The sequence below is a fragment of the Loxodonta africana genome, chromosome 1 (assembly GCF_030014295.1).
Source record: "Loxodonta africana isolate mLoxAfr1 chromosome 1, mLoxAfr1.hap2, whole genome shotgun sequence".
In the NCBI taxonomy this organism is placed as follows: Eukaryota; Metazoa; Chordata; class Mammalia; order Proboscidea; family Elephantidae; genus Loxodonta; species Loxodonta africana.
The window spans coordinates 134581331-134606880 of NC_087342.1; the positions used below are offsets into that span (position 1 = coordinate 134581331).

The 25550-nt window shown below is 38.1% G+C and overlaps 1 protein-coding gene across 2 annotated transcripts in view; it reads left to right on the forward strand.

Annotated features, from left to right (window-relative positions):
• Nucleotides 1-25550, forward strand: part of KCNQ5 (potassium voltage-gated channel subfamily Q member 5) — a 628816-nt gene that overhangs the window by 538764 nt on the left and 64502 nt on the right. For both annotated transcript variants that reach the window (XM_003404395.4, XM_064287960.1), the window contains 2 exons: nucleotides 5075-5169; nucleotides 18352-18572. In XM_003404395.4, coding sequence (XP_003404443.1) covers nucleotides 5075-5169; nucleotides 18352-18572 — 316 coding nt within the window. The remainder of the gene's footprint in view (nucleotides 1-5074; nucleotides 5170-18351; nucleotides 18573-25550) is intronic.

Genomic DNA, 25550 nt, shown 5'->3' on the forward strand with positions numbered 1-25550 from the left:
TCCAGGACAAAAGGTACAGCAAGCCTGAAAGCACAGAGTGAACGGGAAGCTGGAGAGCTCCAGGAAAAAGGTCTTCAAGAAAACAAAATGGAACTGACAGAATTCATGATGTTTTTGATTGCTGTTGTTGTTAGGTTCCATCGAGTTGGTTCTGACTCCTACAACCCTATGCACAGCAGAATGAAACACTGCCCAGTCCTGCACCATCCTTGCAATCGTTGTTATACTTGAGCCCATTGTTGCAGCCACTGTGCCAATCCACCTTGTTGAGGGTCTTCCTCTTTTCCGCTGACCCTGTACTTTGCCAAGCATGATGTCCTTCTCCAGGGACTGGAGGAATTTTATAGGTCTGTTGGAGAATTCAGGAATGTGCTCAAAATAGGTACATAGAAAACAAAGCAAACCAAAAATAAAAATAGTTTTTATTAACTTCAAGAAACAAAAAATACATAAGGAAGAAAGAGTAGTCATAGTATATTACATTGCTGAACAGGGAACAATAGTTACATGGTCATAATAATGCAAACACTAAATACTAACTTAATTAAAAATTGTGATATAAAAATACTGAAAAGATGAGAGGAAAAGATGGGGTCTTTTAGGCGGGATATGTCATTTTTCCTGGTAGAAATTTCATTGATAATGCTTAAAATTGAAAGACGAGGAAATATAAGTAGGATCATAATTTTTTAAAATAAGAATCATTAAAAATAGAAAAAAACAACTATAAGAGTTGAGGGTGTTGTCTCTAAGGAACAGGAATTGAAATAAAGAAAGATTAGGAAAAGGTTTATCAGTTTTTTTCCTAAATATTTTAGGACCGTGACGTTTTAAACTCTGCACATGTATTACCTGAAAAAATTAAGTTTAGTATTAATTACATCATTGGATAGTCAGCTGAAACTAAAATGTCTAGCAAGGGTCAAATGCGCATTAACTGTAATACTGGAGATAATTCAAATTGAATGCTCCCTGAAAACAATTATGCTGACACTGTATATATAATTATAGACCAAAGTTTGAATTTGTTTGCCTGCATAAAACACCTAGGGTCACCTGACAAGTGCTAAATTTGGCTTTCATTTTCTTTTTGTTGACTTGCCTTTGGAGTATTTAAAAAAAAAAAAAAAATCAAACCCAGTGCCGTCGAGTCCATGCCAACTCACAGCGACCCTATAGGACAAAGTAGAACTGCCTCATAAAGTTAGCAGCCAAGTTCTTTTGGAGTATATATGCCACTAAATTAACCCTAAGACATCTCTCCAGGGCATTATTTTTCTTTTGCCAAACATTTTGTGATTTTGGCTTTAAATATAAGAGCATCAGCTACTTGATCATATGGTTGTGGGCTTGAGGTTCAGCTACTTGAAGCAATTAGCTGAGAAAGAGAGAGCTAAGGACCAGACAAAGTTATAAGAGTATAAGAGTAACGGGGTTACACTTTCCACTTCCATTTTGACTGTTAGCTAATATCAGCCCTGAGATAGATGCCACTTGCCCCTTTTGCACCTCTCATCTACAAGACATTTTTAGAAGAGTTATGAAAGAAATAAGAGCTTAGCTGTTAAGATCAATTTGATTTAAAAAAAAGAGAGAGAGAAAGAGAGCAAGAAGCAGATCTCATTGTAAAGAAAATTTTTAATTTTCTCAAAGTGGCCTCTTTTGCCCTCAATTCTTTATAACATTGGCAGATAATGTCTTGGTCCCATTTGTTGTATGGTTGTTTGGGATTTTTTTCACTGATATCTGGCAGTGCACACACCTGCTGTATGCTTCTAGGTTGACTGTGAGTCTGGCTTTCAAAGTATCTGAGTTTACGAATATATGATGGTCTCTATAGAAATCATTTAATTAAAAAGCAGTCATCTGTGTCGTCACAGAACTGGAGGATCTCTGGGCCTCACTACAGAAGAAGCAGCACTAATAAATCCATGTATGCTCATTGATTACTCTAAATCACTCTATAAATTGTGTAGTCATAAAAATTTGCAAAAACTAACATTTAAAGATGACAAAACAATAATTGCTTTATTCCCTACCAGATGTCAAGATTATTAACATAAGTTTTCACGGATTTGTATGAACCATGGAAGCAAGGCTCCGGGCAAAAATCCCTCCACCAATGATTTAAAACTTCCTTAATAATGTTAAAAAAAAAAAAAACCTCAGGCCCTACTGTATATTTTCCTAGTTTTTTGCTTCACATTTTGCATATTTTATTGAAGTATATTGTACACACAGAAAAGAACACATATCCTCAGAGAACCAAGTACCCATGTGTAATCAACACTTGGATAAAGAAACAAAACACGACCAGCACCTCAGATGCTTCCTGTATGCCCTTTCTCAATCCTTGTACCCCAAGGATAACTAGTATGAGGTCTTCTAACAACAAAGATTAGTTTTCCCTGGTTTTTGCACTTATTGGAAACGCAATCATACAGTTTGTACTCTTCGTGTCTGGTTTCTCTTACTCATTATTTGTGTAAAATTCATCCATATTATTGAGTGTAGTTGTAGCATACTACTGTTGTGTACTATTCTGTTATGTGAATATGCCACAGTTTATCTATTTATTCTGCTTTTGATAGATATTTGAGCATTTTCAGTTTTGGTTTAATAAAAATAGTACTGTTTTGAACATTATTGTGCATGTCTGTTGGTGAACATATGTAAGCATTTCTGTTGAGTATATACTTAAGAATGTGTAGCTGTATCATAAACCAAACAAAACCAAACCCAGCGCCATCGAGTGGATTCCGACTCTACCCTATAGGACAGAGTAGAACTGCCCCATAGAGTTTCCAAGGAGCACCTGGTGGATTCGAACTGCCGACCCTTTGGCCGTAGCACTTAACCACTACGCCACTAACAGCACTTAACCAGCTGTATCATAGGATATGTATATGTTCAGGCTTAATAGATAACACCAAATAGTTTTCCAAAGTAGTTGTACCAATTTTTAACTCTCTTATCCAGCAAACGTTTATTCAATATTATCCTCAGGAAAAGGAATATTATTCCACCACTCGTGTGTCAGTTTGTCATACTGTGGTGGCTTGAGTATTGCTGTGATGCTAAAAGCTACGCCACTGGTATTTCAAATACCAGCAGGATCACCCATGGTGGACAGGTTTCAGTGGAGCATCTAGACTAAGACAGACTAGGAAGAAGGACCTGACAATCTACTTCTAAAAAATTGACCAGTGAAAACCTTAGGATAGCAGCAGAGCATTATTATTAGATCATCGTTTTCTTTGTTGTAGTTTTCAAAATCGTGACTGATGGTTATATGATAAGAGATATGACTCATTTAAATTAGTTTGTCCTATAAAGTAGAACGTTCTGATTAATGAATTATAAAAGGAATTTTCTCTCAAGAAATTGGAGAAACACTTGGCCATTAGACATGTTTGCAGACTCATTACAAAGGAAGAAATCTAAAGAAACCTACCAAAACCTGCATGGCAAAGTAAGTTCAGACAACCTCTCAAATGAACACTTAAATTGGAAGCTTTTCCTACAATAGTCAGCAAGATACAGAAGAAAGATTTTAGGACCAAAAGCCAAGCAATCTGAAATATTGTCTCAACTCTATGAACCTTGTGAAAACTTCTTAATTTATCTGAGCCTTTGTTATCTAATCTACAAAACAGGGGTCTTCCGCATTCATTGCTGGTGGAAATGTAAGATGGTAGCCACCCAGCAATTTTATTCCTGGATATACACCCAAAGGAATTGAAAACATGGACTCAAACAGATACTTGTACACCAATGTTCACAGCAGCATTATTCACAATAGCCAAAAGGTGGAAAGTGTCCAAGTGTTCATCAATAGATGAATGGATAAATAGAATGTGGTATACATACAAAATGGGATATTATTCAGCCATAAAAAAAGAATAAAATGGATGGACCTTGAAAATATTATGCTAAGTGAAGTAAGCCAGACACAAAAGGACAAGGGTTATATGTTTCCACTTATATGAAATTTCTAGAATAGGCAAATTAATAGAGACAGAAAGTAGATGAGAGCTTGGAGAAGGGGGCAATGAGGAGTTATTGCTCAATAGGTAGAGTTCCTGCTTAGGGTAATGAAAATTTTTGGAAATAGTGGTGGTGATTGCAGAACGTTGTAAATGTAATTAATGTCACTGAATTCACTTAAAAATGACTAAAATGGTAAATTTTATGTTATATATATTTTAACACAATAAAGTCTTTAAAAATAGCAATTAGGTGTTCAATAAAGGCTAATCGAATCCTAAAAAAATAAAAAGAGGTCTTAATCTCTTCCTTGATTGTCAGGATCAAATGAAAATACTTTGTATTTTGTGTGTCATTTATAATGACATGAAGTAGAGAAAGCTTATGTTTTATGTCAAAGAGCTATAAACATATTCTTAGGCCCTCGCCTTAAATCCTTAAGTGCTTTCCAATTACATTCCTTGGAGAATGCGTTTTCCCTTACCTTGTTTTAGTTCTGCTTCTGATTACCATTATTTATCTTCATTTTTAGTATTAGAAGTATTGCACAGTCCAACTTTAGGGAATTTCACTAATTAAACCATTTACATACACTGGCAGTCATTAGTGGACTAGTTAGTTTACTAGTTGGATTGTGGATTTTCAGTAATTTTTAGTGTCTAACTTATCAAACATTAATTATGTGCAGCTGGTTCCTGGAATGCATGTTTGTGATAGGGTAATTTCTCTAACTAGTATCTTGGACATCAATACATACTGACCCGGCCAATCAAGACTTTTTTTGTTTCAGATAATATATCTTTCCCTAACCAATTCATGAATTACTTTAGGTTATACTTTTTGTACTTTCGGGTTTTGGTGTGAGTTGTTTTGAAAAGCAATTCTAGTAACGTGATGAAACATATTTAACAGCCAGCTAAAAGGTCAATGATAATCTTCTCCATCCTTTAGACATATGTCAAGGCCAAGTATGATAAGGAAAAGATTTTTATTGCATCTTAACTTAATAACCTTCTTTGTCATTTTCATTCTATCTTCTACTCTCTTTTGTTTTCCTTTTTTATGTTCCCTTGTATGCCATGTGCAGTGCGTTTGGCGTAGTTATGCAGCTGATGAAAAATCTGTTTCCATTGCGACCTGGAAGCCACATTTGAAGGCCTTGCACACCTGCAGTCCTACCAAGTAGGTATCAGTATGACAGCTGGTGATATAGTTGAGTCTCTTCAAGTTTATAAAATAAGCCAAATGCAAAAAAAAAAAAAAAATGTTCATTTTGGCTTGTCTTAATCTCTGTCGCTCTTTGAGAGATTCAAGCTTGCTTAGTAGCAACTCAGGCACAAAACTAAATGATTCAGTATCATTCTTCACCATCCACAGACTAGGCTTAAAGACTAAAGCAATCTGAACTTTTGTAGAGATTTATTTTTGCTACTTCATGCTTATTTTCTAACATCTCATCTCTTAAAGCCCAACAGAATTCTAAAAGTAAGCACCATTGATCTTGAAAAACAGTAATTATTTATCATCCACCCATCACCCAAACCCAAAAGGTCAGTGCTTTGAGAGCAGTATATCTTCTCACATTTAAGTCTCTCAAAGACATTCTTCACCTGGATCTCCTTAGGGGATGGTCCTTGAGCTTTCACTTGCAGATCGAATTAATATCAATAGCAAAGGAAGAGAAGAATCAGAGTCTTAATAGGATTATAGTTCATGATGAGACAATGGGATTAATGAGACTAAAATCTGAAATTAACATTCAGAATTTTTAAATAATGAAATTACTTCCATTCACGTTTCATTGACCAAAGTAAATTAGATGGCCGTGCCTAAACTCAAAGAGGGTAAGGAAATGCAATTCTACCATGTGCCTGGAAGGAGAGAGAACCAGAGAAATTACAAACAATTCTGATAATTATCACAATAAACTTTAATTTAAAAAAAAAAAAAATTCCTTAGTCATGGAATCCTGGACTCCAGTTCAAGCAGCAGAGCACATACATGTTACATCATACCAAATCAAAAATCCAGTGCTGTTGAGTCGATTCCGACTCATAGCGACCTTATAGGACAGAGTAGAACTGCCCCATAGAGTTTCCAAGGAGCGCCTGGCAGATTTGAACTGCCAACCCTTTGGTTAGCAGCTGTAGCACTTAACCACTCCGCCACCAGGGTTTCCATGTTATATCATAAAAAAAAAAAAGTTATAATCATAACCACCATTTAATTAAAGAAGCCGTCAGTTGAAACAACCAATGCAAATCAAGGGAAAGAATTTCCGTGAGCCATCTAGCGTGATTGGAATAGTCAGTTCCTCAGGTGGTTCCAAAGTTATCAAGCTGTTCATCTGAATTAGTATTTTAGCATACTTGCTGTTTCCCTTCATAGCCCAACAAAACTCGAATCCTAGGGCTTCATGGGTTTTGGAGCACCTAACTATGGTGACTCAGTCAGAAAGACCTCCTCTTTCTTCCTGATCTGGAAGGGTAATTGGCTAGGGAAAACTTTAAGACTTGTTCCCTGGAATTGGAGTCTTAAAGGAGGTTTGCAGTCCAGCAGAACACACACTGGGCTGGGAAGCAGCAGATCTAGTTTGCAGATCAAACTATTATCAGCAGCAAAAGAGAAGAATCAGGATCTTAATAGAATTATAGTTTACAATGAGACAATAGGACTAATCAGATTAAATTTTAAAGTTAACATTCAAATTTTTGCATTTGTCTATTTATATTTATTGTAAACAAATATTTGTATTATATTATTACTAATTGCATTGTTTCCCTGCCTTGCCCTGGACCTCAGTTTTCCCGTCCACAAAGTGAGGGACAAGGGCTGGGCAAGATAATTTTTAAACACTAATGGGACATGTCTCCTAGAGGTTGGTGTCTAAATCCTTGTCAACACCTGGGCTAGAGATATGCATAGACCCCTCTCCATCACCACCACCCCCCTCCCCTCCCCACGATCTTAGGGCTGGATGGAAACTTGGAAAGGCTAGAAACGCAAGTGCTGGTTGAATGAAAGTGTGGCTGAGAATCCTCTTTTTGTTTAGATCTTAAGATTTACTTGAATTTCCTTTATTGAGTATTAGACCCTTTCAAAACTGTGATATTAAAAAAAAATGAAGATAGCTCTTGTGCCAGCTATTCCTTGGATGTATGAATAAAAAAAGGCAATTATATAGAAATTGTTCTCCTTGTTTCACGAAGGTTGCTAGATAAATGAAAAGGGGGAAGGTTAGTAGGAAAACCAAGAGAGGATTCTCAAGTGACAGAAGAGAATGGTCTATTATCATACATGATTATTTGGCTTCCCACTTAATGCAGTTTTTGGATGAAACGTCATTCAGAAGCCTGGAAAACTACTTAAATAGTGAGTCAAATTCTCCCAGTGCATAAACTGTTACTTTATTTTCTCTTTTCCTCTGATATTTTCTCAGCCTTAAGTGGAGGTAGGAGAATGGAAGGGTTTAGGCAAACACCTGCATACATCTTGTCCCACCATGACTATCAACCATCTCCCTCACTCTCCTTTCCCTGCACCTCTCATTAACTTCTGAGTCTCAGCTCCATTTACTGAACAACAATTGTTTGTCCAGAAGGACACAGCAGTCACTGGCAAAGAACATGGGAACCTGGATGTCCTAACATCGCTCCTTCCAGCATACTTCATTGTTTCAAATTGCAGTGGTTCTTGTCGTTGTTGCTGTTCTTTGTTAAACCACCGAGAATGTGATGGAAATTATGGACTTTTTCTCAAGAAAAATATTCAATGCACAAAATATCAAAACTTTGAATACAATTTTAATGTATTCATATACTCCCTGAAGCCGAGTTCAGAACCTGTGCTTTAGAAAGCAAACCTGCTTTAATCAAGTCTGTAGATTTGTGAGGAGAATAATTCACAATGGTTTAGAGGGATATTTTTATATTTATAACTCACTGGCTTACTGAGTGCAGAGTAATGCCATGAGAAGCAGACTGGAACTTCTTTTTGTTTACATAGTTGCCTTTCCCTTTACATTTGGGATTTAATAACTTCTGGAAAGAAAGAGAATTCATTCATTCATGCATTTGATCAACAAGTATTCATTGAGCACCTATTATGTGCCAGGCACTGTGCCAGGCTCTAGGAATGCAGCAGTGGGAGAAAACAACAGGGTAAAATCCCAGCTCTCATAGAGTATATATTCAAGGGACCCTGGGAATAGACAATTAAAAATAATAAGTAAAGTGGTAAGTTCTAAGGAGAAAAGTAAAGTAAGGGAAGGATTTAGGGGGTATCAGAGGATGCAGTTTTAAATAGGTTGCCAGGGGAGAGGTCATATCATCATCAGTGTCGTCGTCATCATAGTCTTCATCCTCGTTTTTATGATCATCATAGAAAGGCACCAACCCTGTGCTCTTCTTGCTCCCCACAGTATTAAAGATACAGTGGGGTACTTTGACTCCACAACTTTATCCTGGGGAGTAGGATGGGAAAGAGTTCTGAGAAGCAACTGTTCCAGGGATGAGGGAGGAAGAAGAGAGAGAGGGAAACATGCCATACCCACTCAGATCTGCCAGGGATAGAGCCCAGCCATTTCCTATTCTCTTTCTTTTCTGCTCTGGTTTGCCTCTTCCATACACTTTGGAGGTCTTAGCAGTTGATATTTCAAAGTTTGGTTCTAATAGCAGAAGGCTTTATATAAGGAAAGTATTTGTCTTGATGTTCTTATCAAAGGGAGTGCGGGCTATGCAAAGGGTGAAACACAGGTAAATGTGTTATTTTAGGGAATGAGTCAGATATTTTATGAAGCTATGAGGAACTTTCAAACTCCAAGGATACCACATAGTGCCTTAAGAAGTTAGAGATTAGCTAGTCCAGTGCCTTCAATTTATTCACGAGAAAGGCAGGACCCACAGAAAATGATGCCCAAGGATGCACAGCTCATTTGCAAAGAGGAGGGACTCAGATGTGCCCCCTATACCATGTTGCCGAAACCTGAGTCATTAAACATGCCACTCAGCAGTAGGCTGGAAGAGTTCTAATAGATTTTCTATGTGCCAAATTTACTGCAAGGCAATTCATACTTTATACAATATGAAAAAAAAAATCTGCCTCAACAAGTGACTGAGGTACAAGGCCACAATCACACATGAATACAGATTAAGAAACTGAGATGTCCACCTAAAGCACAGGAACAACCGCTACAGTGTAACTAGCATTGTTCTAAGTGCTTTTGCTAATGCCAGTTAGATCAGAAACACTTTTTCTTAACCAAGGATAACTTTGGCTAAGAATCATCTATGGGTTTTGGTTACATGTAGACCGTATTGGTTTTAGAAGTTAATGTACTTTTTCAGGTCTGTGCCACAAAGAATATGGTAGAAAGTCAAGTGCCTTTTTAAAAAAGAATATTGCTTTTGTGGCTCTTGCTTGAAATGGGTGCTGAAGGTACCTGATTTCCCAATCTCCAATTTGGCCATTCTCAAGTGCTGTAAATGTATTCATCAGTTTATCATCATTTCTCTTCCGTCTGCACGCACCTGAAGGAAAGAACAAGGGGAAGCGTCGAGCAGGTTTGTGATTTCTCTTCTGCTACATGTTTGTTTATAAATCTGGTGCCTAACAGATGTTTTAAATGTGTCTTATATGAGTAAAATCGATCAACAAATACAGGATGATTAAAAGTGACCTTTCATAAGATTGCCTGCAAAGATTGATGCTTTACTGATTTTTTTTCTTTTTTTTTTTTTTTTTGTAACTTGGGAGCAGAAGTATCTTCCCCTAACTCACTCACTGCTTTTTAAAATCTGCAGGGTATGGAAAATTCTAGGGAGAAAAGTAATCATTATTGTCTTTGGTTATTTCTCGCTGCTATTTTCCCATAAAGAAGTCTTATCCAAGTGTTAGAATTCAGTGATTTAGGGGATGAAAGAAAGGAATATTTTTTTTTTCTGGATGTTATAGTCCCTGGAAACAATATAAGACATACCCCCCTTCATTTGGGCCCTTCTTCTGGGCTGAGAAATTGTTTTACTGGCAAAAGGAACACTGTGTACAGGAGCTGAGAGCAATATGTCTGTGACATCTCCAGCCCATTGGGGTTTGCTCTGATGATCTGAGCCCCCATCCTTTAGGACGAAAATAACCTTCCCAAAAACTTCACTCTTTAATGCCTCAGAAGATAGTGCATAATCAGACTAAATAGCAGAGTTAGACCTAGAAGGAATAGGAGGTGAAAGAGAATATTGATTTGTGTTAGAGAGTGTCAGGAAGTGTCCAGATATTGAAGGAAAGCCCTGAAGAATAGTTCCAGGAACATTCCAGCACTGATGTTGTGAGGAGTGGCAGAGGGAGAAGCAGAAGGAGAATCCCAGGTGCCCAAAAGGGAAGAAGGAACATGTGTGTATGTTTTTTTTCCTATCATTGTCATTTGCTTCAAAAAAGTGGAAACAAAGGAATCCCCCTGCTCAGAGTCAGTCCCTGAGCGGGGGTCAATGCAGGTCCAGGAATTGTTCCCTTAGTTTTGTACCATTTCAGTAAAAACATTAATAATAATATATTTATTTTTACAGTAGTGAAACTAGTTGTGAAGGTTTACTTGGGGTGATGAGCCTTTAGGTAATCTGTTTCTGCTTACTGTTAATAACATAAAAATTCACAAACCAAAACGTATATGTATTCATTTATGATGGGAGATAGAATAGATACAGTGGGACAAACATTGGGCACTCTCTCCTGGGTAGGTAGGCCTACACAAGGGATGGTATTAAAGATTCTTCTCTTATTTGGTAGACATAGAGTTAGAACAAAGGGCATTGAATATTCCTGGGTGATGTTTCCAGAAAGTTTTAGTAGCCTTAAGAGTTTCTCTTCTCCACTTCAGAGATATATTTCTGCCCGAAGAGATGTCCTCGTCATTAGACTCAGGGCGTTCTTTGCGTGGACACTGAAATAGGCAGGCTAATCGATTCTGACCCTTTAGCCCTCCTTTATCTAGACTCCATGCAGATCCCACCATCATTTTTTTTGTGACAGCTTTACTTTAAAAAAAAAAAGGCACTACAAAATAAATCATAGCCATTATTAGCTATGATATATATCATATATAATATAATTTTTTTATAATAATTTATAAATTATCTCCAAGGGTGATTTGTCTCCACATTCTAAGGACAGAGGCCACCTTTGGTGTGAACGCTATCGCTACCTGAGAACCTGCCTCAATTCCATCCTTCAAAAACAAGGTTGTCGACACATAAAGGGGAAGTTAGTAGGTGCTTGAAAAGCAAAATCCCTGCAGCAGTCTTGAGTGAGGAATCACCCTAGACCAACTCAGTGATGTTACACTTTTTCAAATGTTAGCAAGGCGGAGAAAAATGACAAAATTAATGTGTAATTATTGAGCTACTGCTCCCCAGTCCAAAAACAAACCTCCTCATCACCTGTCACAATTCAAGGGCTACCAACCAAATTTTCTAAATGTCATGATGTTCACATATATGTAAAATGTTAAAATCTATTCTGCATGTTTATGATTGAGGTTTTCAAAGGTAACTCACATGTAGGTTCCAATATGCACAGAACGACTGAACTGGGTTGGTGATTAGGAGAATCACACACAGATTTCTTGGGTTTTCTACGGTCGTTAGACATTTGGCAGAAAACCACACTGAACATGGCATATAGTACTATACCGTATACCTTACTTTATGCTTCATACACTTAAGTTTTTTATTCCTCCATCTGTCATGTCACCCTATATAAAGCCATGACAGAGAATGTGCTCCACAAGTCTTTATAAGTCATTTTTCGATAGAATAATAAAGTCCCTGACCTCAAGTAGTTTACATTGTAAACATAAAACAGCAACAAAAATGAGAAAAAAAGAAGGAATATTAAAAGAGAAAAATAAAAACATTGCAATAATCTGAAGGAATAAGCTGAAGTTTCTATTTTAATATTGCCTTAGCTTTTTTACCTTGTATTCCATATGCATTGCAATTTTCAGTACTGCATAATGAATGCAGAAAGACTGTCGTAATAGCAATAGCAGCAGTACCATCTTAGGAAATAACAAATTTGTCCTTACCAAAGCAAAACATGCACACAGGGAAATGCATTTATAATGAGAGCTCTCCCTTGGAAGAAAGCAGTTCTAGATCCAGAATATTGTTGATTAATTCTTGACTCAATTGCAGATAGGCTGATTAACACCACCCAAGTACAGAGCCATTTACTGCCGTTGGGTTATTGATTGTGATTCAGATAAACAGAATAAACAAGCTTCAACCCAAGTAGAGGCCAACTCTGTCATCTTTCAGGTATCTCAAAGCCTGAAATTTCCTACCTCCTTCTTCCTAGTTTTTATGGTTTGAAGAACTGGGGGTAACCTGATCATAGAGTAGTTCAATTTACCAGTGAGTAAATCTCTGTGGTGCCTGGCACTTTCTCCAAATGAGAGGGCCTTGTAGACTGGGCCATACTGAGATGCTCTTCTCTCTGCAGTGTGGATTGAGACATCACACACATTCATATACACCCTTAGTTAGCAATGTTCCCTGCTCTGGAATATTCTTATTAAAAAAAAGAAAAGGAAATTTTGTTTTTCTGCATCGAGGCGAGGATATATTTAAACAGAATTCATCTACAATGTCTTAGGCAAGAAAAGACATCCGATTCCAAATGGGTTTGTGACAGATTCAAAATTTTTCTTTAAAAAATACAAACCATCAGTCACAAGAATTGCTTCTTAATGTAGTCCAACTGAATGATAGTGAAAATGTCTCTTTGACTCTCTTTGGCACAGGGTCAGGTACAAATCACTATTAGTCTCAACTGAGCCAGCTCTGTTCTCTTTCTACCTGCACCATAAATACAACTTCCTTAGCATCATTTAATTACCCATTTGTTTTTCTCTTCCCACTAAAACAGTTCTAATCTCATACTAAGTGAGGTATAAATTATAATTTGCAGGGAATAGAATTTACCCATCTGACCATGTTAACCCAGTGTCCTCATCTCGAGGTCCTATGTCCTCCTCCCTTCCTCCCTACCACCTTCACCAGAAGGTTAGTCATCAAATAGTTAGTTCTCACTTAGTCATTCAATTGGTAAAAGAAGGATTTAACTTCTTCCTGCCTGCTAAGTTTTTATTACTATAAGAGTAGATCGTACGATATGAGGTTTGGGAATTGTCTGTAATAATAATTACACTGTATAAATTTTATGGTGCATAAAAATACACTGTCTGGGCTTACCCTGTCTCCTTTATCAACAATGGTTGCCTATATGACCCCTTCATGTGCTAAGCTGCTTTAGCCACAATTTATAAAGCATTAACAGAATTCTTTTAAGCTTCTTAGTAGATTATCTAAAGTTGCTTTAACAGGTATCCCTAAGATTGTTATAAAGGTGCATGTCATAGAAGTTAAAGCACAAATGATATGTTTATTACGTTAGTCTTGTGCTATGATCTGCTGAGTGCTTTATCTGAACCACTCCTTCTTGGTTGGCCTTCTGATGAAGTGTGTGACTGTGTGACTCTTGAGAGAAAACTCTAGAACAGTGGTAGATATGGCTGTGTGTTCTTTTTAGATTTTTTCTGCATTTATTTTCCAGTATTTACGTTTTCTTCCTTCTGTGTGCAATGAATGATCTGCATGTGTTGTTAAACTAAACCCAGTAAGACTAGACTCTTTTTTTAGCATAGTCAACTTGTGTCCTTATGGACAAAATGGTAGATTGTTTCAGAAACAATCTTTTCAAAATGGTCTATCCTTCTGTTCACCTGTATTGATAGAGGGAACACGTTTAGCCTTTAAAAAACACATCGTAGGACTTAAGAAACTTAATTTTTTTTTTTTTTAATAAACTAGTAACCAAGAATTTTTTCTTCTGTCTTTTTGAACATGTATTCTATCTGATAATTGGTTACCTAGACTAACTATAACTGCAGATCTTTCACACAAATCAATAACTTTTTTTTTCAAAGCAATTAATGTTATCTACTACATTGATTTCTGGAAATATTTGTTTTTTAAAGTCCTGAAATATTTTATTCCTCAATCATTTATACTATGTTGTATTGATGTTTATTACCAGGGCTGCTGTATTCTAACATGTCTATCCATATATATACATACATAGATAGGTATTTTCATGTGAAACAGATGTTGGCACATAGACTGCCATCATTTGTAATGCCTATTTCAAATCTAATTATTTGAAAGTAACCATTAAGAGTATCAGATATATTTCAAGCAGCACAATTAAGCTACAGAGTTAGTGCTTACTGCTAACATAGTCTGTGTATTTATATACGATAAACAGTAAAGCCAAATGGCTTTATTTTTAGAAAAAGAAAAAAAAAATCCCTAAGCACTTTCCTGGTGGTGAAATGCTTAGTAATGCCCTGCTCTATTTCCCTCACTCCTAGTAAGTTCTGTAGTAATAAGCAGAAGCTCTTCAGAGTGTACACCTCACGGAAGCAGAGGTACCCAGCATCCGGCTATTGACATGAGATTTGAGAATGCCAACTAACTTCAGGTGCATGACCGGGTTACACCGCCACCCTCACCTGAGCCCTGTTCAGAGACTCACTCTTCCTAGGGACTTCTTGAATGAGGTTTTCAACCCGCTTGTAATTTTACTTTGTTGCCTGTTGCCTGCTTTGATACTCTCTACCACTGGGGCAATAGGCAGGGTCCAGCGTAGTGCTGGCAGTCAGCCCCTTTGCGCCCCCTTGTGGATGGACAACTGCTGAGCTGCTGCCCGCACTGGATTGTTATAGCTCAAATGCCATATTGTGCCTGAGGCGAGAATTTGTAGAATGCTTATCCTGTGAAGGGCTGAAACCCTAATTAAGTATTACAATAACTACAGCATTCTAAATCCAAGAGGATTACTGTGGGGTTACAATGAAGCCACAGAGTTCCCTGGCAGGGAATATCCAGTAATAGACTAAATGCTGGGCCATTTGAACAGCTCGCACATCTGGTTCCTAGAGAGGGAAGAATTCCCTTGCAGAGCGGTTGTGCAGGCTCCCCTAAGTACAGTCCTCCGCTGGGGATGCAGGACTGAATGCTAAGAAAGATGCTCCAATCAATGACCTTAGTGACCTTTTGGTTACTTTCTCTGAAGAGAGACCTTCTTGGTCTCCCAGGCATAATTCCTGGCTTTCTTCCTAAAAACACTGTTGCATAAATCTTCCTGAAAAATCATGCTTGTAAGATGCCACAAAAGAAAAGCAAGAAAATAATGAAAACTAATGTGCCAGTGGGAAAGTCTATATTTTTAATCAATGTGTGTTTTCAATAATAGCTACCTAATCAGTTTAATAGCCATCTAATCAAGATGCTCTGTTGATTTCCAAAGGGGAGAGGAAGTAGAAAACTAGTAAAAAGGAGCTTTTCGTAAGAGGACACAAGAACAGATCTTTGCCTTTGGGAAGAAAATTTTGCCTGGTTAAAAAGTTCTGGATTAGGATCTTATTTTTAGCTTTCATACAGTTATGTCAAAATGAAGTGAAAACATTGCATTTTTTCTAATTTAGTGTGTAAGATGTTGAGTTCATTTTTAAAATCGTTCTTGAGAATTTTTGTTTAATATTAGACATTGGCAAATAGTCATAGTCCAGAAGGATGAACAGGTAAATGATATCCAGAACTAATTTATATCACCTTTAAATACTTTTTAAATGCTACTGGGATTCGGAGAATAATATTTTCCCCATTTTTATTCATTCTTAAAGGTAATATCGAATGTTTTATAGGGGTAATTTTAAAAAGTGTTTTCACAGGAACAATTTTAAAACACACTTTTGTTATTTTAGATAAATCATGGTGGATTTGATGCTTATGCCTTCATTTTAGATATTTTTTGGTTTTCAGTAACTGAAATTTTTAAGAAGGAAAAAATAAGGTTCATTTTAAATGATGCTATGATGCTTTTACCGGTTTCCTGTTTGTTTAGTTGGCATAAGAAAGACATATCTTGAAAGTTTGAGAAAATAATTTGGTATTAACCAAACCCAGCCTTCCACAATAATCAGTACCTGGTAGTTCTAGAAAGTTCTAGAAAAGGCAATAGGATCAGAAAAGGCAGAGTGAGGACACTTGTAAAGATAGCTATGTCAACGTGAGCCACTCAATAATACTAAAGAAAGGGGGGCAGATCATGGTAATGTTAAGTGATGGAACAGATGTGCTGAAACTAAAAAGAGATTTGGAATTTTTACAATTTAAAAAAAGAAAAAGCTGAGGAAAAAATAGACATTTTGGGCACTATCCCTTTGATGTGTTTGTTTAATTGAAGGCTTTTGGATGACATTGAGAACCCAGCCTGAGAATAAAAAGATGCAGTTTTATGATGTTATTGTTGCTGTTGTTTAATATAATCTATCATTTAATCACATTCGTGGAGTACAGATAAATCCTTCGACTGATGGGATTGTTTGAAAGAACTCTTGAACCCACCTGACCCCATCGCAAAACTGCCCAGCCCGTTCTTTGCATGTTGCCTTTCAGCTAATCGTGCTAGACTTAGCTGTGTTTGCATTTCAGAAGAGGAGCTGACAGTTGCATGGTGAACTTGTTTATTGTTACCAGGACTCTCTGACCACCATAGTTCACGATTTGATTTGTCTTCATATAAACACCCATAAAATGTGGTGTCTTCTTAGAATCTCATTTGTTAAACAATGAGGCATGGAAAAATAAATGTTGCTGTTTCTTCTTATACAAAACACAAATCCACTAAACACATTTGCTGTTGGCAAGCTGCAGTTTGGGACAGTGGACGTTGCAGTAAGTGGAAAAGGAAAGGCCTCCACTTCGTCTCAGATAATTCTTGTCCATGACAACAGGTCTCTGTATCTCAAAGTGGTCGCTCCAAGTGGCTCCCCGTCAAGCCCACTGTGCCATCATTTCTTTAGGCCCTGCGGAGTCCTGGATCTCTCACATTGCTAACAGTGTCACCATCTAATGAATATCACAAGTAGTTTCTGAAAGAAACAAGGAGACAAACAAAATGGGTACACAAAGCTTCTCACACATGACAACATTCCTGTGGAATGGAAAATAATCCCCATATGCATACGCTGAATGTGGGGTCAACCTCAACAGTCTATGCAGGGAACCAGACTTTTTTTTTTTTTTACTTTTCTTGTGTGTGGCAAATATATATGAACAGAATATTTGACACTTCGACAATTTTCATAGGTACAGCTGACATTTTGTTCATCATGTTGTTCAACCAGGGAACCAAACATTTTATCAAACGTTTACCATGTACCAGGCAGTTCACATACTCATTACAGTTCATTTGATCCTCACAAAAATCACTTAGCTATATTGCTGTTTTTATCTCTGTGTTAGAGATAAGGACTCCAAAACCCAGAAAGGTGAAGTGACTTGGCTGATAAGGCAGGGAAAGCTCGGATTCCAACCCAGTCCAGGTCTCTCTGACCCCACCATGCACTTCCTACCACATCACAACACATCTCTTCGTTAGGAAAGTATGGAGTACACTTTGGATTTTGTTGCTGCCGTTGTTTGTAATGCTTCCTTTATCAGCCCACAGGAATTCAATCTTAGCTGGCATCTGAGAACCGAATGGCTGGACAAATATAATTTACCAGTAGCTGCCACAGCAAAATCAATAACCTGTTTAATAGCAGGAAATTGTCTTAGCAAACATAACATCTCATTCCGTTAATCAGTCATTACATTCATTATATGTTGGAGCTGTTCTATCTTGCCTGTTTTTGTCTCACGAGAATGAATGAAAGCATAAAAGAAATGTGATGTTAAGAGTCGTGTGTTTAATATTATGTATGCAGTGCTACCAACTGCTATGAAATTGCATGAATTTATGGATATCATAATCTTGCCTGAAATATAAAATGCATGCAGAATGTAGATATATATGAAATTGTCATCCCGATTTTCCAGTAGAAATGTTTAGAAATTACAGAGAGATATGCTCCGAAATAAGAATTTTTTTTTTAATCTCCAGAGATGAGGTTAAAACTAAAATCACCCACCTTTTTCTAAAGTGAACGCCAAACCAGTTCTTGGTTGTTTCCAGTGCAATTGTGTACAAACTGCTGTACTTTGTCTCAGTCCTCTCTATGATGAATTCAAGAAGGAGTGTGTATACCTGTAGAATGAGATTAATTTCAAATGAATATAAACATAGAGATTAAATAAAGCTCAAATTTTCAATAAGGGGAAAAATGCATTGCTATGCTCCTGTTTACTGAAAACATTTTATCTATCAAAACGTTTAATAACCATCTAGAGTTTCATCAAATTATTTACCCAAGTGGAGTGGAAGAAATTGCTTGAAATGGAATAATCATGCCTCTGTTCTCCACAGTCAGAAGCTAAGTTTTAAGGAGCGAGTGCGCATGGCTAGCCCGAGGGGCCAGAGTATTAAGAGCAGACAAGCCTCGGTAGGTGACAGGAGGTCCCCGAGCACCGACATCACAGCCGAGGGCAGCCCCACCAAAGTGCAGAAGAGCTGGAGCTTCAACGACCGAACCCGCTTCCGGCCCTCGCTGCGCCTCAAAAGTTCTCAGCCAAAACCAGTGATAGATGGTAAGGCCTGTTTTTCCATAACCATTCACTGGATAGGCTATAGTGAGAGGGATTATGAAGTCATTCATTCACCATGGTACCACTTGAAGATAGAAGGAAACAACCCCAGGGAAAGAATTATTTGTTTTGTTAGAAATTTATTCACTACCTTGGGCAAAGGTAGAAAACGTTGTTTACTTTTGGAACCAGCTTTAGCAGCAAAATCTACATTTCAAAGAAGCCAAACAAAATTTTGTTAACTCCTCACTCAGATCTACAACACGCAGACCTGGTGTCACAGTGGTTAAGAGCTTGGCTGTTAACCAAAAAGCCGGCAGTTTGAACCCACCAGCTGCTCCTTAGAGACCTTATGGAGCAGTTCTACTCTGTCCTATAGGGTTGCTATGAGTCAGAATCGACTCAACAGCAACGAGTTTTTTGTTTTTTTAATCTACAACATATTATTTATTTCACAGACAAGATTTGTATCAAGATCAATGTGACTGTTCTGATATATATCTTGGATCTGAGAAGCAAAGGTCCAAGGACAATGGTGTTCTATGCGTGTCTTGAAATACAATTAGTTGAATAATAGCATCTTTCTGGACAACAGTGAAGGTGCCGTTACCATTTCCAATATGCTGCATCTACCGCTAAATCGAGACCACTGCTTACATTCTTTAGAAAGATTCCTGTTGAAAGTTCTTTCAAAATCTTCCAATGATAAATGAAATGCAAGTTCTTCTCCCAAGAGGAATTAACCTGTTTTATTTATCATATGATGTAGCAGAAGTTTAGTGGCCAACACGTTTTACTGAAAAAAAAAAAAAACCAAATTACTGAGTGCCACAGAATTTTCATGTTTATAAAATAAAACATTTTATTTTTCATTTAAGATTAGCTTGGCTTTCCTTTTAAGTATGCCCCCTGGGATCTCTTATGCTGGGCAAAGAACCAAAATCAAATAGCATCTTCTATTACTGTGTAAAAATTGCAAAGGCTATCAGCCCTTCTGTTCTCATTCCCTAGCATAACCTGTATTTTCCCAGGCCCTGGAAGCCCCAGGGATAAAATTAACAACTGTGGGTCAGTAATCGCAGTGGTCTCAGGCTCTCTGCAGAGAAATCCCTGGAACCTCAGCCCACGGTCCCTCCCTGATCATTCAGAGATCCTTGGGGACATTTCTCACACTCCCAAGTGACCAGTACAAGTCCCCTCTTCACATGTCCCCATTCCCCATGGACCGGTAGATCCCATGCTCTCCATGTCAACTCCAAGTTGTGACCTGGTTTGTCCCCTCCTGGCAGAGTTTACTGCTTCCATCTCAGTCCTAGGACATGCTGATCCTGCTACGCTTCCCTTCACCTGTTGCTGTGCTAAGGTGGGAGACGCCTCTTCCACTGGCGCTCAGCACTCCTCCATCAAGCCACTCGTGGTGTCCTGAGTCACTGCCGGCACAGCTTTTCAGTGTACTCCGGTTTCCACTCTTCTCCCTAGGAATTTGGCTGAAAGCCCAATAGCAGCTGAGTCAAGAGTAACTAGTGACAAAGCTTTATGCTGCGCTCAAAATAGACTCTCTGGATGTAAATGGGTGCACCCTTTCTGGAAGGCAATTTGGCAATATATACCAAAAACCTTTAAATATGCATAATCTTGGACACATACCACGCACCAATTCCATCTCTAGGAACTTATCCTAATGAAATAACAAAGGACTTAATTACAAGGAAATTCCTCCAAGTATTGTTTACAGTAGTGAAAATTAGTAAATAACTTATATTTCCAGTAGAGTTTTGAAAACTTATATAATCAACAGGGATTTGATTAAACAAATTAAAAAAAAATAGGATGCATTAATATAATAAAATACTATCAGACATTAAAAATGATACTGTAAATTGAAATTTATTGACAGGGAAAGATGATCACAGAGAAATGTTCCATTTTTGTTTATATATATACATAATATATATTTATATATACACACCCATTCCTCACTTATTGACATGGTTCTAAAAACCAGGTGGCTTATGCAAAAACTGGAGTTATGCTAAAATGGAGGAGGACCACATCAGATCACAAAATGCAGGGTGACTACATGATTACATAGCTGCCAAATTACATCATTACATAACTACCAAACCACTGAGAATCATGGCCTAGCCAAGTTGACACATAACATTAACTATCACAGCCAGGGTTACTCTTGTCTCACACCTGGGTGTTTGTTACTGTCAGACATATATTGATAATGCAAAAAAATAGCTGGGTAGCAGATTTTTTACTACTGTCATAAATGGGATATGTCAGATAATGAGATAGTCGATAAATGAGGACTAGTTTATATTATATATATATATAACATGAATATATAAATATATACATATAATACATATTACATATATATAAATAAATACATATATAATGCATATATAATAAATTCATGTATTTATAAAAAAGGGTCTGGAAAGATTTACAGCCATGTTTGTTTTTTGTTTTTTTTTTTATCAACAGTTACCTCCAAGTGGTGGGATGCTAGGTATATTTTGTTCCTTCATTTTTTTCATCTGTGTTTCCTACTATTTCTACAATGAACATGTAAAGATTTTATAATAAGAAAACAAAAGATTTTCCAGTAAAAAATTAGCCCTCCCTGTCACACATTGCCCTGTCCTCTTTGCCAACAACTGGAGGGGCCCTCAGTAGTTCTAACTGGAACTCACCAAACCTCTCTCCTTACGCTGATTTCCTCCCGACTGATGTGTTGCCTGGGTGGGTCCTGATGCTGGGGACCAGCCCTCATTGAGGGCAGCCATCTACTCTCTAATGAGATTTAACTGCTTCTGCTACAAACAGAGCTCCTGCTCACCCACATCACAGCATCCCTGGGTGTGCTGCCATGTAGATCCATATCTTCAACCCTGGCCCTGAGTTCACACTTTACAAGAAATGCATACATTACACACATGGGTCCATACTCTACTAAAGTGAGCTTCAAAGCACTCAGCTCCATGCTGTGAGGCCTTTAGGGTTGGCTTGGCACATTTAAATATAAAATTCATAGAACCTGGATCCTGAATATGGAAAATGAATTCTACTTGTACTGTTTGTCCAGAGGAAAAGAGTTTTTCAAGGACTTGCTAGAGCTAGCCTTATCCATCACAGTATTTTCAGTATGTGCAAAGATATCTAATGGTCAGATAGATAGAAAAAAAAAAAAAGATAGAAACAGAAGTCCTATTCCCTCTCAGATCACAAATTGGAAAGGCCTTCTGTCATCTCTTTTATGCATCATTTCATACAAGTGCAATTCTGTTTGGTGAGACAGGGATTGCTTTTCCCTGGTTGATGACCATCTCAGTTGGTTCTGAGTTCCCTGAGGGATCGGAGGCCTGCCTGCGGCTCTGTTTCAGTACCTGTGCTGGCTGCCCACCTGCAGCAGGAGATCATGGTTCCTGACTCATTTTACCTGATAGTCCGGTGTCTTGACCTCTGATTTAACTCGACACTAGGTCTTTGGAAAACAGAAATTTTTGTTATTGTTGTTGTTGGAAAAAACTGATGTAGCTGTTGGAAAAAAGGAATGTAAAGTTCAATTATACATTTTTAGTTATAGGGTCTCTCCAGGTTTTAAGTATTTCTGAAACCACTTACTAGCCATAGAAAATAATGTGTAAACACTACAGCCAACTCCCAATTATTCCAGGCCTATTTGCTTGTTCATTTGTAGAGCTCTTTTTTTTTCCTACTTCTCTCTTTCCTGTACGTACTTTAGGCATTTCAGTGCCCCTTAGCATGCTCAGGGAGAGTGGATGAATAGCAGATAGAATAATGGAAATTTAGATCAATCTTGTAGTTAATAACTAAAAGTTACTTTTGGAAAATAATGGGCCTGTAACTGAAAGATACTATAATAGAAAAACAAAAGAAATTTAGGATTAATGTATAAACTCTAATAATTGCTGCCAAACCTGAACCCCTTTACTTCAGATGGATCCCTGGTGGCGCAGTGGTTAAGCGTTTGGCGGCTAACCAAAAGGTCAGCAGTTTGAATCCACCAGCCACTCCTTGGAAACCATGTGAGGCAGTTCTACTCTGTCCTTACAGGGTCACTGTGAGTCAAAATAGACTCAACAGCAACAGGTTTTGATTTTACTTCAGATGGTATTTTTTTTTAATTTAATGACTTACAAAAGGTTATTGTCTCGGTCATCTAGTGCTGCTATAACAGAAATACCGTAAGTGGGTGGCTTTAACAAACAGAAATTTATTTTCTCACAGTTTAGGAGGCTAACAGTCTGAATTCAGGGTGCTGGTCCTAGGGGAAGGCTTTCTCTGTGTGTGTGTGTACTCTGGGGGAAGGTCCTTGTCGCCTTTCAGCTTTTATTTCGTGGTTTCATGGCGATCTCATTTGGTATGACATCTATCTTCCCCCATCTCGGCTGGCTTGCTTAATCTGCTGAATTCATTATCCCTTTTTTCCCTTCAGTTTCTCCATTTGAAGTGGAAATATCTGCTCTTTTGAATCTCTGAAGAGATTGACTAATGCTGCCTCATTAACATAAAAAAAACCCATTCCCAAATGGAATTATAACCACAGGTATAAAAAAAAAAACAAACCCAGTCCCGTTGAGTCGATTCCGACTCCTAGCGACCCTATAGGACAGAGCAGAACTGCCCCATAGAGTTTCCAAGGAGTGCCTGGCGGATTCAAACTGCTGACCCTGTGGTTAGCAGCCATAGCACTTAACCACTACGCCACCAGGGTTTCCAACCACAGGTATAGGGGTTAGGATTTACAACAAATCTTTTAGGGGGACACAATTCAATCTACAACTGTTATCAAATATCCTATTGTTTTTCTTTGCTGTAACGTTTTAATGGAATTAACATGTTACACTTAAACCCAAACCAGACCCAGTGCTGTGGAGTAGATTCCGACTCAAAGCGACCCTATAGGACAGAGTAGAACTGCCCCATAGAGTTTCCAAGGAGCCCCTGGCAGATTCGAACTGCCAATTCTTTGGTTAGCAGCCGTAGCATTTCACCACTATGCCACCAGGGTTTCCAATTTAGAGGTAGCATAATTGTTCCCTGATATTCTACGCTGTGTGTACCGAAGAGGTGGAAAGTAGCAGGCAGATATAGAAGCCAGAGATTTACAAGTGACAAGGGAGAAAGTAAATTATAAGAGAGCCCTCGTGGCATAATGGTTAAGAGTTCTGCTGCTGATAAATCAGCAGTTTGAATACACCCACCACTCCTTGAAAACCCTATGGGGCAGTTCTACACTGTCCTATAGGGTCACTGTGAGTTGAAATCAACTAGAGGGCAATGGGTTTGGTTTGCGCTTAATGTGGTGTTGTCATAGCAAATTTATTTTGACCGATGTGATGTGAATAATATTTACAGATTATAAATCCTATAATAAGACACAGAAATGTTCCATTAGTTAACCAACTAGCATTTAAGTCTCCTCATGTAATTTTATAAATTAGGAAGAATGGAAATTATATCCTTATCTCATGTATATAAGAGTAATAATAATAATTAACATTTATTGAATGCTTCTTTGTGGCCAACGTTGTTCTAAATTACCTCTATTATCTCATTTAATCCTCTCAACACTCTATGAAGTAGGTACATTCTTATGCTCATTTTATAAATGAGGAAACTGAGACTTGAAGCTAAGTGCTTGCCCAAAGTCTACCAGATGTCAGTAAGGGAGCCACAACCAGCAGCCTAATTTCAGGGTCCTCCTCTAGGACAGACCCTAAGAAGTATTCCCAAACATCGTATCAATTTCCTTTAAAAAAAAAAAAAAAAAACCATTGCCGTCACATCAATTCCGACTCATTTAGGCACTTTTATTTCTTCTTCTCCCTCAGCTTTTGCTCTTCTATCTTCAATTGGTCAGATTCCTCTTCCCATAAAGACCTTTTAACCTTGCCACTATCCCATCCCATCTTTCTCCCAGCCCCAGCTCCTGAACCTTTCAACTATATCATTTTCAAAGGCTGCCAGAGCGAGAGGATTAAGCAAATTGGGGAAGTGGCCATTCAATGACCTTGTGTTTTGATCAGGTATCTGGAGGAGACTAAGGATGGCAGCAGTGCTGGTCTAGGGGAGGGAAGCAAGTGGTGGGTCATTTGGGACCTGTGTCAAGATGCAAAAAGGCAGTAACAGAAGGTGGACAGCAATCAACAACAGGAGAGCAACTGGAAGGTGGTAGATTGCAAGTAAAAGGGATAAAACGGGTAGAGCTAGGGGAAGTCTTCAGGTTTAGGCGACTAGTTTGATATCAAGGAGAGCTACACTTCCTGACCCTACTGCACTTGGGATTGCCTTTCAGAATCGCACTATAAAGAAGAGAACATAGAGGTAACTCCAAACTGTAAACAAAACCAAACACCAAACCTGTTGCCATCAAGTCGGTTCTGACTCACAGCCACCCTACAGGGCATAGTAGAAGTGCCCCATAGGGTTTTCAAGGAACAGCTGTTAGATTCGAACGTGCTGACCTTTTGCTTAGCAGTCGTAACCCGTTGCATTCAAGTCAATTCCAACTCATGGTGATCTCATGTGTGTCACAGTAGAATTGTGCTCTGTAGGCTTTTCAGTGGCTGATTTTTCAGACGTAGATTACCAAAACGTTCTTCCAAGGCACCTCTGGGTACACTGAAACCTCCAATCTTTTGGTTAGTAGCTGAGTGTGTTAACCATTTGCACCACCTGGGGATTTCATTTCGAGCTGTAGTGCTTAAAAAAAGAGATTGGCCTTATATACATGTGTAACTGTGTGTATTTTAATGTATTTAATATTGTTTCTGCTTAGGGGAAAGGTATTGTTCCTGCTGAGCAATTCTCAGGTCTCATGCTGGCTGCTATGAAAGGTGCATCCTCACCAGGTGTTTATGGGACAGACTGGCATGCTGTGGGTATAGGAGATGTGTGGGGTTCATCTGAGTGGAGGTAGGGTGAGCTGAACAGGCTGACTAA